The sequence below is a fragment of the Meriones unguiculatus genome, chromosome 14 (assembly GCF_030254825.1).
Source record: "Meriones unguiculatus strain TT.TT164.6M chromosome 14, Bangor_MerUng_6.1, whole genome shotgun sequence".
Lineage (NCBI taxonomy): Eukaryota > Metazoa > Chordata > Mammalia > Rodentia > Muridae > Meriones > Meriones unguiculatus.
Genome location: NC_083361.1, coordinates 15020396 through 15038970, shown reverse-complemented (window position 1 = coordinate 15038970; position 18575 = coordinate 15020396). Strand labels below are relative to the sequence as shown.

At 46.8% G+C, this 18575-nt stretch overlaps 2 protein-coding genes across 8 annotated transcripts in view; one reads left to right on the top strand and one right to left on the bottom strand.

Annotated features, from left to right (window-relative positions):
• Positions 1-11093, bottom strand: part of Gtf3c1 (general transcription factor IIIC subunit 1) — a 67590-nt gene extending 56497 nt beyond the window's left edge. For both annotated transcript variants that reach the window (XM_060366864.1, XM_060366865.1), the window contains exons 1-4: positions 10779-11093; positions 7310-7519; positions 2237-2413; positions 1844-1987 (exon numbers count right to left, since the gene is read on the bottom strand). In XM_060366864.1, the coding sequence (XP_060222847.1) occupies positions 1844-1987; positions 2237-2413; positions 7310-7519; positions 10779-10999 (752 nt within the window). In that variant the 5' untranslated portion in view covers positions 11000-11093. The remainder of the gene's footprint in view (positions 1-1843; positions 1988-2236; positions 2414-7309; positions 7520-10778) is intronic.
• Positions 11094-11161: 68 nt separating this feature from the next.
• The window catches only part of Katnip (katanin interacting protein), a 171949-nt gene continuing 164535 nt past the window's right edge, over positions 11162-18575 (top strand). Inside the window, exon 1 of one of the 6 annotated variants that reach the window (XR_009585450.1) lies at positions 11162-11284. Coding sequence is in view for 3 of the 6 variants with exons in the window: in XM_060366866.1 (XP_060222849.1) it covers positions 11278-11284 (7 nt within the window). In the remaining 3 variants the exon portion in view is untranslated. The remainder of the gene's footprint in view (positions 11285-18575) is intronic. The other 5 variants (XM_060366866.1, XM_060366869.1, XM_060366867.1 and 2 more) reach the window with 5 other exon arrangements.

The window sequence follows — 18575 nt, the reverse complement described above, 5'->3', positions numbered from 1 at the left end:
TAGCAGGCTGTACAGGTGTGAAGGGCACTCAGAATTATACGATGTCTGACAGGAGAATGGCATTGATTTTCTGGACACCCAGTCAACAGCCTGCACCTGAGTATCTACCCTGTGTCAAGTCACACGCACTGCAGCGGGTGTGAAAACTAAAGTTAGGCTCACTGCAGAGTGTTCACTCACCTCTCTTTGAGGGAGTACCTGGCTAAGGAGGTAAAGGGCAGGAAATCTGACAATCAGCCAACAGAGAACCAGTTATGGTCCAGGGATGTGTCTGTTTACCTGGTTCCCAAATGCCTCTTGGCACTGCCCATCCCCACCACAAAGTACTGGTGACCAAACCTAAGTGTTTGGAGCTTATGCAACTCAGGGCTGCTTTTCTGGGTCCTGTACCTACTTGGCTATTACCTACCCTACTTTTCCTTCTACAAACACAGATATGGGAGACTAGGCAAGTAGCACACTGTTGCAGGATATCTGATCCTACTGTGACCCCCCGAGACTGTGAACTGGAAAAAAAAAACTGTTTCTTGTTGTGGTATGGCTCAGCCCTAGCACACACCTTTAACCCATGAGCTTTCTATTTATTGTAAACAAGTAGTTGTGTAGATCAACTCTAGCACACACCTTTAACCCAAGAGGTTTCTGTAAGCAAGAGCTAAATAAAGTCAACCCTAGGTCAAGAGGATAAGCAAGCAACTAGTTGAACATAAGTAAACACAGGAAGGAGGGACATTGGGTTGAATGGTATGTAAGACAGTATGGAGAAGGAGAAATGGCTTGTCTTTCGGAGACGTGAACTGAGGAGGAAGGTCAGCTGGGTGTTTTCTCTGCCTCTCTGAGCTAGTAGGCTTTCAACCCAGCACCTGGCTCCTGAGTCCTTATTGGTAAGACTGAACAACTAGGATTTGCTGTCTTCATAAAAACACACAGCTCTTTCTTCCATGCCCTTTCCAGGTACATCAACTGCAAAGAGCAAGTCAGACAAAACATGCTTGCTCACTCCCAGATTGAGGTCCTTAGAAGGGAATGTGTGTGCTGGTCTGAATAGGTGGCCTCCATAGACCATAGTTTGTTAGCGAGTGGCACTATTAGGTGTGGCCTTGTTGGATGAAATGTGTTGAGGTAGAGGTGGGCTTTGAGGTCTCATATATATTCAAATCTGTCAGGTGAGGCACAGTCTCCTTCTGCTGCTTTCGGACCAGGAGGTAGAATTTTCGGCTCCTTCTCCAGCATAATGTCTGCCAACATATTGCTATGTTTCCTGCCATGATAATGGACTAAATCTCTGAACTGTAAGCCAGCCCCAAGTAAGTATTTTCCTTTATAAGAGTTGGCTGGTCATGGTGTCTCTTCACAGCAACAAAAATCCTAACTAAGAAAATGTTCTTGTTTTAACAGTGCTCTATTCCAGGAGGACTACAATACCCGGTCAAAACGGCACCTTCCCACATTGTGATCATTTGGCACATTGTGATCATTTGGCAGAACCTTATGGTGTCACCATACAGGATAATTATTAGGCTGTATGACTGAAGCACACATAATCTGAAATTAACATAAGTCAACAACTTTGCCACTGTTTCCAATCAAATTGGGTTTACTTCAAAATTTTCTTCCCCACTCCTTAATAAAATGTTAATTAGCAGTTCCTATTGTTGGGTTGTGCTTTTCCCTCTTCTTTCCTGTGTAATTACTAGGCTTTCTAGATGGTCAGGATATACATTCATCAGAAACAAATATGAAATATCTTTCTGAAAAGCTTTCGCTTTTGCCTTCAAAATTTTAAAAACACACATAATTACAAGATGAAAATAACAAATACTTTTTTTTCTACAAACCTCACCTGTCCACATGAAAGCGGTTAAGGAGCAGGAGGATGGAGTGTTGCTGGGCTCCAGTAGGTAATCGGATCACATGTGACTGCATTGTAATGAGCCCATTCTTGTTCAAAATTTTCCTGTGATAATGAAGCTTGCCGGCGTCGACCCTGCAGGAAAAGAGTGGTTACCCAGTTTATTTCACCGGTAGCTTGACCCATACAGGGTAGCTTCTCATTTGCACATAAATACCAGACACAAACACAGCCTAGGCTGCTAACCCAAGAGAAAAGTCATGAGAGTCGGTGGCCTGGAACAAACAGCCATGCCTTAGGGAAGACATGGCAGCAGGCCCTGGCACTTGGGGTGCGGCACAGCGGCTGTGTAATTTAAAGTGAGGGCACCAGCCTAGCTCTTACTTGAAAGCAGTGGTGTGAAGGTCTCGCTGCAGCTCCCCTTGCCACCTGGACCGGCCTAACCGCTCCAAAATGCAATAGGAGAAATCAGGAAGCTTCAGGTCAGGGTCTCCCTCCATGCCTATCAAGGCTCGGTAGCGCATGTCCTGCGAGGCCACGATGATGAGCTTCTTACCCCACCTGCAAATCACAACCACATGTAGAGTCGGTGCAACTGTCAGGACACCAAAGCACCAGAAAGTGTGGCCTTTTGTCAGTTCTGCCTCTTCTGAGACAGTCACCGTGCCCAGATCTGCTTCTCAAGTTCAGAACTGCCGTGAGCTGGACAGACTGGGCACATCTTTCAACAGTGTGCCTACTATCCCCAAGGCCCTCTGTCCTCACACGGCCCCAGGGTTACTGCCTGGCTGTGGCTCTAATGCACCAGCAGGTAATTCCTGAGCTCATCATTCAGCTGTCAGCTCCTCAGGCCTTCCAGAAGATGCTAATCCCACCCCAGCCGCGCCCAGATTCTTCCCAGTACTTAGTACTCTTGGCAAAAGCCTTTGTAACACTGTCGCCTTCCTTCAGTATTATCACTGTAGGCAGTTCATCTGGTGTGAATACAGCAACAGAGAAGCAAACTAGAACAGACGTTACCAAGAATAGAAGAGGGGCGTCGTGATGGACTTGGCCGTGTGGCTTCCATGTCTTAGGCTGTTTTGAGGGAGAGAAGTAGAGGGAGGATTTTGGAGCTTTGGGCACAAAAGCCACTGGCACTCTGCATTTAATGAGCTCTTGTAGGAATTGTTAACAGCAATTCAGACAATGGGGGCTGGCTTGTGAAATTTCTGAGAGAAGCCAAGATTATTGAGGCCAGTCATGAGATATTTTGGATTAGGAGCCTGGAAGTAAAACTTTTGGTTTACCAAAACAACAGATGCTGGATAATGGGGCTTAGAATCAGCTCCGATTTATAAGTAACAGAGCAACGTCACTCAGACAGAATCTCTTGGGGAGTTTTCTTCAGAGAAAACTACAGAAGTGGTACCCAGAGGGGGACAACGCTGCTTCCCAACCTGGAAGCGGAGCTTCAACGTCTAAGAGTCTCCCTATGTTACTGGCTTAGAAGACATGAAGGGGTCAAGGAGAGCAGTAGAGGCTTTGCATTGTGTGGCAGGGTCAGAGTGTCCTTAAAAAGAGGCCCAGGGAGGACACCAGTGAAGTTGCAGCCTCAAGAGCATTGGAAAGCCCAGGATTCAGAGGTCACAGACATAAGCTGGTACGATACGACACGGTCAGAATCTCTGAAAAGGAAGGAGACCACTGGTGAAGGTACAGTCTCATGTACATTACTTAGGGGGGTGGAGAAATCCCTCAGTGGTTAAAAGTTCTTGCTGTTCTCACAGAAGACCAGGGTTTTGAGTTCCCAGCACCCACCTGTAACTCCAAGGGATCTAATGCCTCCTTCTGGCTTCTACTAACACCAGTGTGGATGTGTACAAACATGTGCATTGTATATATACTTCAGAATCAATTCTTTTAAGTGTATGATTCTCTGTGCTGGGGCCTCTAGGTCCATAACATGTACAATGTTTAAATTTTAATTTCAAGTGTCACTCTGGCAGGGTTAATTAGTACCTAGTATATTACCGAAGCACACCTTTGAGTGTGTGTGTCTGTGGAGAGCTTTTCTAGGGGATTAACTGAGCAAAGAAGAGCAGCCCTGAACAGTGTGGGCTGTATCATCCCCAGGCAACCTGAACAAAGGAAAACAAGGAGAAAGGCAGCTGAGCACCAACATCTATCTGCTTATGATTTGTCAAGCTGCAAACCAGCCCATGCTCCTGCACTGCCTTCCTGAACATGAGGAACTGACTGTGCTCTTTCAAACCATGAGCCAAGATCAATCCTTCCTATGCTGTTTTCTGACAGGTGCTCCATTACAGCAGTGAAGAAAACACTGTATCACCTCACTGATGCCTTGCCTAAAACTGCATACTGAAATACTCCATTCATGCTCTGGCCCAGCTGCAAGGAGAGAGACCCAGCTCTTACTCACTGCTTGGCTCCAAGTGATTGGGCTGGAGCACTGCCCTCTCCAGGAAAAAGGTGACCTGACGATTTATAGAAAGCATGGCTGCCTATCCCTCTCTTCTGCAGCCACTTTGGCTCCTTTCTGTTTTCTTTAGAAACATCTGGTCCTGAGGTCTCAGCAGCCATGCACTCTGCTTAGTCACACAGATTTCTGTGTTCCTGCAACTATCAGATGATTTCATTTCTCCAAGCAAACAAGAATTGTCTTTATAACGTGTGAGGTTTAACACAGGTGAAGTCTGTACCATCTGACCTGAAACATTTAGACCTAAGCCATTTTTTTTTCCTCAAAACAAGCTCATTAAGAGAAACTTCAACAGGCAAGCTGGGTAAAAGACTGCAAACAGAGGAACAGGCTTGCTGATTATTCAATCTTGTTCCTTGTGTCAATTCCCACCCTGCACTCTCATCAGGAAACAGCTGTGTCAAGGTATGACTGCCATCCCACCCTGGATGTGACCGTTTTCATCTGTATTAAGAACTGCCCAGCCACTGGTCCCATGACTCCTGCTACTGTACCCTGTGGACTGTGACCATCTTCTTCGTGATCAGATACTGGGCAAGGTGTAGGAGGCCAGGACTCTGAGATAAACAGAAAAACAGTCTACCTTCAAAGAGCTCACAGGGGAAAGGCCAGAAAAATGAACAACCACAGCAGGTTTTTTTTGTTGTTGTTGTTGGTTTTTTTTTTTCCAAAAGATAGAACAGCTCTGGGCGCAGAGCTCTGGCAAAAGTGTCTGAGTGGTCAGCAATGAGTACACACCACAGTCTCAGAAACCTCTGGAGCCGGCAGGGAGGTGGGTGGGAGGGAGAAGAGAAAGGAAGCAGAACCTGCCCAGTGACAGGGCAGGCTTGCTCTGAAGGACAAGGAGTGGCATGGCTGGAAACTTCAATTTGATGAGACAACTCCAAAACCAACAGTCAGCACAAGAAGTACTGACTCTCTGCCAAGCACCTGAGGTACCTGAGATGTTCAGTGCTGAGCACAATGAAGACTCTACCACTGGGGAGCTGATGGTCTGCTGAGGGAAGAATGCTACCAATGAGTACCTGAAGTGACTGACACAATTCAATGGTTTTTGCTAACTGTAAATATGGCCTTCCTGCTAATGGTCAAATTTTGGAGACCAAAATGCCCTTAACTGTCCACTCTTTCCTCACCAGAGTAATTGATAGTGCCTGGGCAGCAAAGACACTTAATGAGGGGTGCAATGGAAGCGGGCATGGGAGGCTGATGTGAGGCAGAACATTCTAAGGACAACACACACCTTCCCCTTCAGAAACAAGGGGACCTGACAGGTTCCACCTGAAGAACAGGGAAAACAGCAACTTGAAGGCAGCAAGGTGACAGAGTTCGGCAGGCAGGGACAAAGTCACAAGGGGTCTCTGGGCCACAGTGAGCAGGTGGCAAATAAGAACAAGACCTCTACTATGGACTAGGAGTGCTGGTACACAGCTTATCTGAAGGGGACTATGGCCTATGCTGCCTTATAAAAACCAGTCTTTCAAATGGCTAAATCTTGTGGGGTTTTTTCTTTTTTCTTTTCAAGAGATACTGAAAATCCGTATTTCTAGATGTTAGCGATGAAGTAATCTCTAATATAAATACAACCTCAATCTGGGCAAACAAGATTGAGGGCGAGATGTGGCTAGTTCAAGACCCTGGCTGTGAGCAATGGGAAGCCCATCTGTCTATCACATTTTCATCTTAGGAAAACCTCTAGTCAGTATATAGGGGGAGGGGAGACCATACCAATGGGGTGAAAGACTTTTGCATTACTGGAGAGTAACTGCATTACTTAGAAAGATAAGTCATCAGGACATGACAGACAGCTGAGTGTACACATCACAGAGAGAGGGGGCCTAGGAAGAGACCCAATGCCTGACTTATGCAGCCTGGCTCATAAGACTACCTCTGACCAGAATAAAGAGGTGAGAACATGAAGCAGGTCTGGGATGGAGGAAACAACCACAGGGTGTGGGGTCTCGCTATTGAGATACAAATTGAGACAGCTGGGAGCAGTCAATACTTGACAGGATGGGAGGAGCGGGGGAATCCACCAAAAGATGCTGAGGAACATCTAGAAAAACAAGAGTACAGGAGGAAGCCCAGGGGCAGAAGTCTCTACAAGTTCCAATGCTTCACCTTGGGGGTTAAGGGCTTGCTGATTGGGATCTTAAAAGTCACAGTGTCAGGCAGGAGTCAGACCTGCAGGAAGCAGAAGAGTGAAAGAAAGGGGAGATGGACACACAGAGAACCTATCATCCCTTCCAAGAAGCTTGCTGTTAAGACAGACAACACAGAGTCAAAAAACGGGTAGTCATCAGGTGGGTGAGCCTGTCAGACTGCTCAGGAAAATGCCCCAGAATGTAAGTAGAAGTGAAAGTTCAGAGAGAGAGCACACAGACAAGTGGGAGAGAGGAACAGGTGCAGATTGCTGGGCCTAGGGGAAGCGAAGGAGAAAAATGTGTCTAGACCACAGTCTAGGACAGGGCCTTGTATCTCATGGCCTCAGATAAAGTACGGAGGGCAGCGTCTAAGAACCCCAAGTGGGAGGGAGAAAGTGAGCAGAGTTCAAAAGGGCAGCTTCTCCTTGACCTGAAAGACAGGAAGGAGGCGGACCGTGATTGGGCACAGTCATTGAGAAAAATGACGGTTTGGACTATTCAATTTTGGAAGACTGGGATAGTGACCAAGAACTCACAAAGAGAAGGTGGGTGTGCAGGGCAGAGTCAAGATAAGAGCACAAAGGGCTGGGCAGATGCTGGCTGCCGCCAGCTCCAATTGTTCTAGGTCTGTGAACACAAAGGATAGGACAGTCAGGACTACCGAACTCGGAAGTCGGTGACGTGGAGTCTTCAGTGAACTCAGGCCTCAGGGGCGTCACAAAAGCAGAGGGCTAGGGAACTCTGGCAGACACTGAGGAGATGTACCAGAGGCTGTACCTGATTTCAGAGTACCCAGATACCCGGGGACTGCTGAGTATGCAAGTCAATTACCTGCTGAAGGCTTCTACCATTGTACAACGAGGTTCCAAACACTTGGTCCTGATGCTACTGGTAATGTCCTTCCTCTCCTTAAAGTATCGACAGGACCCCTGGATGCCATCCTTATTCTCTAAGATCATATGAATTGGGTAGACATCCTCCAGAGTGACCGGGTCTCTCCTGGACTCCAAAATTCCAGTTTCCAAGTCAATTTCTTCATATCTAGGGAGGAAAACACGTCCATAAAACTCCAACTCAGCCTCAGAGATAACACGCACCTGGCATCTTCTGCCAAGTCCCTCCGGAGACCAGAGGGAAGAACAGGTGAGGTCACACAGTCTCGTCTCACAAACACAATCTTTTTCTTTTTTTTCAGACAGTACTTCTTTACAGCCAGGACGGGCCTTGAATTTCAGATGCTTCTGCCTCAGCTTCCTGAGTGCTAGGATTACAAGCAGGCAACACTATGCCAGGCCTGCAGTTAATCTTGACAAGCAGGTTTTTTGCCCTTCTTTGAGACACGGTCTCATGTATTCTAAACAAGCTTGAGATCAATATATAGCCAAGTATGGCCTTACCTCCCACAGGTGTAATCCCACCATAGCTGCTTTACAGAGTTCTAAGGCTCAAGTCAATTGAGCTACAACTCCAGCCCAGGTTCTCCCCTCTCTATCGCAGAGAAAAAGATCCCTCTAGGATCCCAACCACCCAGAATCGGATACCTGGTCCATCTTACTGGCCAAAGCCTTTTGCTTCCCTTCCAGATCTAATAATTCCTGGTCCCTAGATCACCCACCAAGGATACCCTCCTCTGACCGCTTCCTTTCTCTTTTATCATCTTTCCAGTTCCCTTATTCATTTTTAATGTTTTGATATTGCCTGCATGCAAACAATTCTCATCTTATAACACCCAGGCTTGTCTTTGGTTCTGTGGTAGTGGGATAAAGTTGGAGCCTTGCCCATGCTGGGCAAGCCATACATATCCCTAGCCCTTTGGTTTCTCCTATTTCCCCCTAAACACCAATTCAAGCCTTTAGAAGTCTATCATGCACCTCAAATTCCATGACCTCAAACAGGCCTGCTTTCCCATCTCCCATCCAGTGCCCCTGGAGCCCAGCACAGCCTCTCAGCTGCCTCTTATCAGCCAGCATCTTTAAGTTTCCTCCTGTGGGCTTTGGAGCCTGGCTAGCATCCTTCTTTAGTATAAACCAGGCGACACATCTGTACTTTTAAACTTTTTAGAAAACTGTTGTCCTTCCTGTGAACTCTGTCCTATATAACCCTCAATTTTCAGGTCTTCCAGGACACACTGTGGCCTGTTCTCTCCTCCACCTACACTATAATCTTGGTTGAAGGTGCTGCCTCCTCCATCCAGCCTTGAAATGTAGGTGTAGCTTTGGGATGTGTCCAATCACAGCGCTCTTCTGGGGATGATCTCTTGGTTACCAAGTGCCCAGCATGACTCACGCAGGTCTAGCCCAGTCCCTCCCACTGGCTGCTTTACCCACCAGGCTTCTGTTTACTAAACAGAATCTTCTCTTAGACTCAAAGAAGAATCACAGTACAGTTAGCGCCTCTCCCAGACTCACCCACTGCTCTTCCCCCACTCAGGTATCTCAGCAGCAGACACTAAGTACAGAGACCTCCATTTCTGTCTTTCCACATCACCAGTCACCAAATTCTCTCTCTCTGGACTGTCTTCCCAATATGTCTTTTTATTCGTTTTTAAATAAGTAAATAAACAAATAAATACATCTTATTTTTTTTGTTTTGTTTTTTGGGACAGGGTCTCTCTGTGTAACAAGTCCTGGACTGTCTTTGTAGACCAGGCTGGCCTTGAACTCACAGAGATCTACCTGCCTCTGCCTCCCAAGTTCTGGGATCAATGCCATGGCCACCATGCACGGCCCTTAATTTGGTTTTCTGAGCCTGGGTTTCTCTGTGTAGCTTTGGCTGTGCTGAAACTCACTATGTAGACTAGGCTGGCCTCAACCTCAGAGATCCCGCCTGCCTCTCCACAAAGTCATGTGCGACCACCACCACCTGGACTGTTTTGGTTTTTTATCCCCCCCCCCTTTTTTTTTTTTAACATGGGTTCTCACCCTGTAGCTGGAGAGCTGGTCTTGAACTCAGATCCTCCTGCCTGAGCCTGGAAGGATTACAAGTGTGTGCCACTATGCCTGGCTATCTGGCATTGATGATCCCATCCCAACCATGAGAAACCAGCCCCTGATTGGTTATGACTCTGCCACTAGTCTTACTCCCCCTTCGGTGACTTCCTACTGTCTTTGTGGTAAAGAATACCTTCTTCCAGTGGATTAAATCATCACAGGTTCCCTCTCAGTCAAATCTGGCGAAGAACAGAGCAGACAGCTGGACCTAGATTTCTGGATTCAAGGTCTAGAATCTGTTTTTACTAGTTGATGATTTGACCACTTTAGCCCTTGAGCCCTGTTTTCTCTTCAGAACGCCCATCTTGTCAGGTCGTTGTAAAACTTTCTGGACCATGTGGGTTATCTCAGTCACACCTCCTAAGCAGCACACATTCTCTGCTCCCAAGCTTACACCTCTCCTGCTGGGCTACCCTACTTGGTGCTGTCTGTTCAGAGCACTTTTTGCAAAGTGGCCGCCTAAATCTAAACTTGTCTGGCTCATCACTACCTCTAGGAACCTCCTCTGACCTTCATAATATAGCTTAAGAGTTCCGACTTGCAGGGCATGGTGGGACACGCATGCAATCCAGATGCTAGGGTGCAGAGGTGGGAGGGTACAAAAGCCAGACAGTCAGCCCTTTCTTAACAAAACAAAGCAAACAAACAAAAACAAAACAAAATTGAAGAGGATGGGCTGAGGCTAACGGTGTTCTCAGTGGTAGAATCATGTCTAGAACACGCAAGAGGCTGGATTCTATTCCTGGAGAGGGACGGATAAACAGAAGAAGGAAAAAGAAAAAGTGCACTTAGCAATTCCTAAATCCTGTACTCGCCCCTCCACCGCTCTGTGGTCAGCTCCCTCCTCCGTAAAATGAAAAGTGTCTCACTCACACAGTCACAGAAAACTGAGTTCTGTCGCTTCTAGAACTGGGTCTTGGAACCCACTTGTGGGAAGCGCCCAAGAATACACCTCGGCTATTCTTTCACTGCTATGTTTGGTGCTGTGCAGACCTCCCGTGGCCTGAGCTTTCAGAACGAGCGCTCCCTAAAGGTCCCCGAAGGACCTCACCTGGTTCCACTTTTCAACCACTTTCCTACTCCCTTCCTCTCACCCAACTTAAACGAACCCTTCGACTCCCTCGACACCCTGGGAAACTATCGGGTCCCAGCGGATGCCCCCCTCCCCCAGCTCATCCCTCTCGGGCCTTGCCAGGGCGCCGGGAGCCCAGGTTAACCCGCCTCCCGCGCCCATCCCCCACGTCTCCGCGCTGCACCGCCCCACCCCTCTCCCCAAGGCTCTCGGCCCCCACCCCACCCTGGTAGCTGACCGGTCTTGAAGCTGCAGGTCCGGTCGCTCTCGTGGCTCCTCATAAAAGCTGATGCCCGGGTGCGTGGCTAGGGCCCGCCACAGAAACTCCTGCGTGTAGGGCTCCAGCATCAACGGGAAGGGAGGCGAGCGGGACTCCAGGCGGCTCCACAGCGCGGGCAGACACAGGCCGTCGAGCCCCTCCAAGGCTACCTCGTCTAACAACGACTCGAGGGCGTCCATGGCCGCTTCAGTTAGCAGCGCCCCCGGCGCCTGCGCACTTCGCCGCCGAGGCTCCGGCCCTGTGAGACTGCGCACGGCGATCGGCGGCCTGGGGAAGGCGGACCAGACACGCCGAGCGGAGGGGTAGTCCCAGGGCTCCTCCGTGACGTCACCTTCCCGTGGGCGGGCTTAATGGACGGGGCCTCTTCGCCATTGGTCCGGAGTCTCGTAGTAACCAGGGGAACTGCAAACACACAGGCCGCTTCCGGTTCGGGAGCCCGGAACCGCCGCCTCTAGGGATGGACGGTTAGTGTCCGTGGGCCCCGCCGGGAGGTCGGGCGGCAGTCCACTCATCCCTCGGAGGCGCCTCTGGGCGGAATGCCAGGCCGCAGGGTCCCCGGCCCGAGATAGTGTCCAGCCCGAGGGAAAGGGTCTGGCGGTGCGGGATGGGGACCGCGGCAGGCAGTGTTCTTGTTAGGAAGCCCTCTGAGGTCTCGGTAGGGGGGACGGGGAAGAGATTGGCGTTGGGGAGGCCTGAGAAGGATCAAGGTGATTCTGGGATGGGCACTGGGCATGTGGAAGTTGGTTGGAGGTAAGCGTGCCTCCTGGGAGTACATTTGACAGCTACCGGCGTCAGGAATGGAGGGCAACGTCTGGGAATGCTTCTGTGTGCTTTGGTGTTGTTGGTAGCTCATGTTAACTGAGCACTGTTCGCTGCCAGGGCCTCTGTAACTACCGACAAGTAAGAACGTTTCACAGGAATCCTTTGGGCTAGTTAATTCATTTTACAGACGAGGGCGCTGAGGCTAAGAGAAGGCAAGCAACTTGCCTGCCCAAATCCAAATAGGTAATGGGAGGCAGCTTGAGTAAGACTCGTGGACACTGCGTCTGAAGTAGAATTGTGGGAGTTTGAGATGTGAAGAGGTTTTACAGGAGCCCTTCATTGCAGAGCTTGCCACTGTACGTGTCTACAGGTACGGCCTTCCTGGGCTGTGACCGAAAACTGGTTTCCAGTCTGTCAAGAAGCTGCTGCTCAGATCTAGTCACATGTTTCAGGAGCAAATCTCAAACTATGACAGCCAGTCGGCCTTTAGACCAGAGGCAGCCTGTTTAGAATCATTATGGGTGCTCACTAGCTCCCCCTCCTCCCCAAAATAGCTATTCTGATATCCAGCTTTTCAGATGGGAACACTGATATCCTTGGAGAATGGAAGGGCCTATGCTATTCATAGTACATTAATGCCCCTTACTTCTGGGGAATTTGCATTCCTTTAATAGCCAGTGGATGCAGCATGGAAAGACATGTTACCATTGAATGTGTTACAAGTGCTTAAAAGATGTCTTTGTCCTTTGCACTCTAGACACTATTTTAAAAAAATGTGTTATACAAGTTTCCCTGTGGGAAGGTCCATGTACTGCTGCTGTAGAACACGGGAGGTCTTAAATCTTTCAGGCCTTGGACACCCGTAAGCCCTTTCTTTAAAAGTCCTTTGCTCGCATGTATTATATCTGTGATGTTGCCATTTAAATACAAAGTGTCAAAACATCAGTTCATTTAGAATTAACATCAAGCCAGGAGTGTTGGCACAGGCCTCTTTTCCCAGCACTCAGGAGTTCTCTGAGTTCCACTATAGCCTTTTTAACAAAGTGAATCACAGGTCAACCAAAGCTACATAGTGAAATCCTGTTTCTGAAAACAAACAAAAAACCAATAGACTTTAATGCCTAAACTTATTTTTAATGAAAATAGCTATGTATTCCCCTCCCTCAAATAGTTTTTTAAAAAGTACTGCTTTCCACTTCCTCTCTCCCTCTCTTTTTCTTTCTTTCCATTCCTGATTTTGTTTTGTTTTTATACAGGGTCTCTCGTAGCTCAGGCTAGTTTTAGACTTGCTGTGTAGACAGGAGGAACTTCAGCTGTAGATCCACCATGCCACTTAACTGGCTTTCTCTCTTTCCTTTTACTTTTTTAGGAGTAGGGATTAAACTCATGACCTCATTTATGCTAGGCAGCTGCGCCAGAGTTGAGCTTTATACCAAATGGCTGTCCCACCCCTTTTAAGACAGTCTCAGTGCGTTGCTTGGGCTAGCCTTGAACCTTTGAACCTCCTGCTTTATTAGCATGAGAAACTATACCTGGCTACTTTACATTTTTCAGATCTCCATGTCTAGCTTAGTAGAACAGCTAAGCCAGATGCACATGGGGAATGTATGTCTGTTGTTCCAGCACTTGGAGGCTGAGGAAGGAGCGTGGCTTCAAGCTAATTTGACCTGCAGAGTGAGATCTTGTCTCAAAGAGCCAAAAGGAGGCAGCTAAACTCTTCTGCTTTAAGATCCTAACTACTACTAATAATAATTGTGCTATTTTGGCTAAGGAATTTGAACAGATAGCATTGCACATACATAAGTGCATGGGGAAATGAGTATCATTACTGTTTCAGATAATTTGACACATTGGCACTACATCAAAACTTAGCGAGTGACAGTTTCTAAAAGGTCAATCACAATGTGGTTAGTGAACTTGGGACTCATGTAATAAATTCCATTTGTCTGTTTGATCTATAGCCCTTTGATCTATGGGCTATTTCCCCCATATCCAATTTTATAGTTCAGCTATTGGTCATTTGGAAACAGCTGCTCAGTAACATTCAAATACTCTAAATGGTTACATTAGGCACTACCCAGTATCAAAAAAAAAAAAAGTGGGGTGGCTGTGATGGTACACACCGTTAATCCTGGCACTCAGGGAGGGAGAGGCAGGCCTGGTCTACAAAGTGACTCCAGGACAGCCAAGGCCACACACAGAAACCCTTACTGTGAAAAACCAAAAGGAAAAAAAAAATTACAGTAGGAGCTGAACATGCTGTTTCACACCTATAATCCTAACGCTTGGGAGCCAGAAACAGGAAAAGCCCGAGTTTGAGACCATCCAGGTTTAGTTTACAGAGTAAGACTTTGTCTTAAAAAGCTAAGAATAATGAGTCATAATATTATAACTGACACCAACTTCTCTGTTTTGTACGAAAGAGACAAGTTGCTAAAGCAACGAAAGCACCTTGCTACTTGCCTTCCCTTGAAAACTTGTTTTATCATTGGCAGCAAATATTGTCAGTTGTTTTCCTGGTGACAGGCTCACTTCATTTGTGTCTGAGAAAATATCTGCCAGGTCCCCAAATCTAAAGAGCCATAATTTGTGTCTCGTTCATACAGGTAGAAATGATATTCTCTACAAGATACTATTAGTTCATCTGGCAGCTTCCATCATTTCTTGGTGTTTCGGGGACGAACTGTTGTTCTTGACTTGTAGCAGAATTACTTGATGGATAGTTCCCATTTCTTCACATGAAATATTAAAATGATACACATGGCCTGAGAGTTTAGAAAATAATTATTTACTCTTTTACCAGGCTGGTTTTGTTACTGTTTTCGAGACAAGGTCTCATTATGTAGCTTTGGCTGTCCTGGAAACTGGCCCTGAACTCACAAGTACTTTTTCGAGACAGGGTTTCTCTGTGTAAAAGCCCTGGCTCTTCTTGACTCACCTTGTAGACCAGGCTGGCCTCAAACACATAGATAACTACCTGCCTCTCTCTGCCTCTGCCTCTTGAGTGCTGGGATTAAAGGCATGCACCACCCTGTCTGGCTCATCAGGCTTTTCTTAAGTGAAGTTTATTCAGCATTTGTTTGCCTGTGTCACAAAGTACACATCAATAAAGAATACAATAGCCATTTGTACTTTTTGAAACTATGGCCTGGATTTAAGCTAAAAGCAGTTTTGCTTTGCCCCATTAGTCAGAACTCAACACAGGAGAAGTTGTAGAGTTATGATAAAAATCACTTTGTATGTGTAGACTCCTCCATTGCCCAGGATCTGTGGACACACTTTGATATGAATTGTTACAGGACATTTTGAGAAGTGACTTGGCCACTTTTGCTCGCTCAGCACCTCTGCACCCCTACAGCATGTTAATAGCCATAGAGGGATCTGTGATGTTTCAGCTAGGTGGCATGAGGAATGCTTTATTCTAGGAAGGAATTTACCCTAAGATTAGACTTTAAATCCTAGTTTCCATTCTGAGTTTTAATTTGTTTAAATGTGTGAGGGCCTTTGTGCCATGTCATACTTGTGGAGACTACCATTTGGGTCAGGAATCCAAGACACCTATGTAGCCATGGCTAGCCTGGAACTCACTATATAGACCAACTTGACTTCAAATTTAAAGAGATTTTGCCTGTCTCTACCTCCCTGGTGTTGGGATTAAAGGTGTGTACTACCATGCCTGGCATTTTTATACCTAACTTTGTAATCATGTGTCTTATGGATTTTGAAGAGCATCAGGCTGTAGGTGAATTGTGATTCTAGCCAACTAGGTAAAGCCACTGGCTGTATTAGAAAATCAGTTGCTTCCTAAATTTGTAGCTTAAATGTCTGACAAGTCTTCCTGAGCTGGGTTGTGCTTTATTCTGCACTTTGCTGTGCCTGTTTTTCTCTGGCCTGTTGGTTTGATTGAGGCTATCTAGTCTCTGTGTTGTAGTTTGGGTGAAGCTTCTAGATTTGGTCTAAGTAGTCCTGGATTTGCCATCTCAGGTGTGCTGTCTCTGAGCCTGATTTCCTGTCAGTGAGTTGGATACAATTTGTAAAATATCTCCAGGCCAAGTATGGTACACTATCATTGAAGCACTTGGGAAGTGGAGACAGGAGGATTGTGAGCTCATGACAAGCCTATGCTCATAGCACCCCCATCTACCCTCACCCTCACCTCCCACCTGCCCACCCACTTTCATCCCCAACCCCATCTTAAAAATGGAAAACAAAGTATTTGTAACTGATGGTAATGGTGCGTGCAGATAGACCTCTTGCAAGCTGCTGCCGAAGAGAACAGGCACATTCTCTCTTTGGGTTTCTCTTTTTCTCCCTCTCTCCCCAAGACTAGGCCTCTTGTAGCCCATTCTGGCCTGGAACTAGATCTGTAAGGGAGGATGAACTTGAACTCCTGATCTACCAGCAGTCTCCAACACAGGATAATCTTTGTAACCAGTGTACTCTTTGTTCTGAGGATTTTGTGTTTGCTTTTTATTTTATTTTTTTTAATGCTCATGAAGGTAATTGGCCATGCAAGCATCCTCTGCCTATGAAAATGTTTGCCTTTGTATTAAAGTCAAATTTTCTCCAGTGAGAGATGGTTGAGGACAATTGTTCTCCGTCTTTGGGGGACATGTTAATTAGAGAAAAGCTCATCACATCAATGCCATTAGAAAGGATTTTAAAGTTGGTTCATTTGTCTTTACCGCCATGGAAGCAAATATTCAACATTCCCCTGTTGATACACCAACCATTTGCTTAGCAAACTTTCTCAAAGATTAATAATGTCAAGATGAAATTTTGCCTGGCTTCTCTAGATGATCCCAAACTGTAGAACAGGCAGCGATAACGCCTGAGGCTTCGCTTGCAGCACACTGCCAGTCACCAGGGCAAGAGTTTGGACCTTGTGTGATACATGCCGGGCTCCTAGAAGCGTTTGTTTCTCTTATCACTTAAAACAAGCATGAGAAAACCAGAAGATTGGTCTTCAGCTGGCAAAATAAACATGTGCCGTGCCTGTGTGCCGCGTGTCTGCTCTCTTTTCTTCTTTGCTTCCCCCTTCCCCCGGGTGCCCTTGCTCTCTATCCAGCATCCACTCTAGCCTATCACTCTAGCTTCTGGGAACTTGGCACATGCATTCTGCTTGCTTTTATGACAGTAGTGACGCAACACCAGTGTGTTTGTGCAGCAGGATCTGGAGATGGCAAAATAAGTGAACTTGAATTCTGGTGAGGGGTAGGTGGGGATTCATTATACAGTTCTCTCTCTCTAGATAGTGTCTCATAGCGTAGGCTGGCCTTGAATTCACTGTGTAGTGAAGATGACTTTGAACTCCTGACCAACTTCCCCCCCACCCAGGTGCTGAGATTAAAGGCACATACCGTCTCTCTTAGCTTTGCTTCATTTTCAGATTTTTCTCCCCCTGGGGCTCTGGATGCTGCTCAGTTGAAAGTGATTGCCTGGCATGTGCTAGACACTGACTTCCCTCCCCAGCACCACAAAAAAAGGAAATTAAAAACAAAACGGATAAAACCTTTCCTGTAAAGGCGAATTTTTAAAAGATGTTAATCTTTTCAAAATTGTGTGTGTGTGTGTGTGTGTGTGTGTGAGAGAGAGAGAGAGAGAGAGAGAGAGAGAGAGAGAGAGGTGAGTCGGGGGTCCGTTCTCTCTTACCATGTGGGTCTGGAAAGTGACTTTACCCACTGAGCCATCTCACTTGGACCAATGCTCAGTCTTAGATGGAGATGTGGGTGAAGAAATGCCTCAGTGGCTAAAAGCGCATGTTGCTCTTCCAGAAGGAGTTTGGTTCCCAGCACCTGTGTTGGGTGGAATCACCTCTCATGGCTCCAGTTCTGGGGATCTGACACCCTCTTCTCTTCTCCGCTGGTGCCTGCACATACATGACATGTACAGATGTGTGCGTGTGTCTATAGTAGAAGATGCAGCAAGTCTGGGGACATAGCTCAGCTAGTAAACTGCTTGCCTTGTAAATATGAAAGTCTAGGTTGAATTCCCCCAACCCTCATAAACTGCTGGACATTTTGGTGTGTTTGTAGTTTTAGTATTGGGGAAATGGATAAGGCAGATCCTTAGGCCTTGCTGCCCAGTCAGTCTTATCACACTCAATGAGCTCTGCCAGGGAGAGATCCTGTCTGAAAAGAGGGGTGGTCGGTGCTGGTGAAATGGTTCATCAAAAAGGAACCTGCTGCAAGCCTGGCAACCTGAGTTTGATCGCTGGGCCCCCACATGGTAGAAGGAGAGACCCTCTTCTAGCAAGTTGTCCTTTGATCTCCATATGAAAACATACAGTTGCACGCACAAAATAAATAGAAATGTAATAATAATAAAAAAAGATGGATAGCACCCGAGGAAAGACACTTGAGATTGTCCTCTGATCCAGAGACACATGTATACACACGTATACCCCCCCACACACAAACAGGCACACACAGGGAGAACTAGAAGACAGATTCTGCACATCAGAGGCTGCAGAGTAACCTGATGGTGTCATCCCTCAGACATGCTTATTTGGCTCGTAATATCTCTATATATTTGTACTGGTTGTCAGCATTGAAAAATAGATTTCTCATCAGCAGCTGCTTGGGGTGTTTTGAAATATCAAGAGGCTGATGGTACTGGACTGGGATTCTGCATGAGAGTTACTCTTTCAAGTAGGGGTACCCTGAGAGGGAGGCACTCTTTACAGTGCCACCCAGTGCCCTCATGCCTCTCACCTGCCAGAGCCCCCAGCATCTGAAGTCACAATCCTGCTGCCCTACGGTTGTGAACGCCTTTCAAGATCCCTGTGGACTGTTGCATTTCTATTCCTATGTTATATATAGTGTCTGAAAAAGGTAAAATAGGTTCTGTCCTGCTGAACTCCCAGGCTAGTGAGAAAGCTAGATGAAAGGGTGACAGCAATCTAGCATGGGAGTCTAGGAGAGAGTAAAGATCATCTCCGTTCCCCAAGCATTTGCCCCCCTGTCTATTTTGGTAAACAAAGTTTTATTGGAA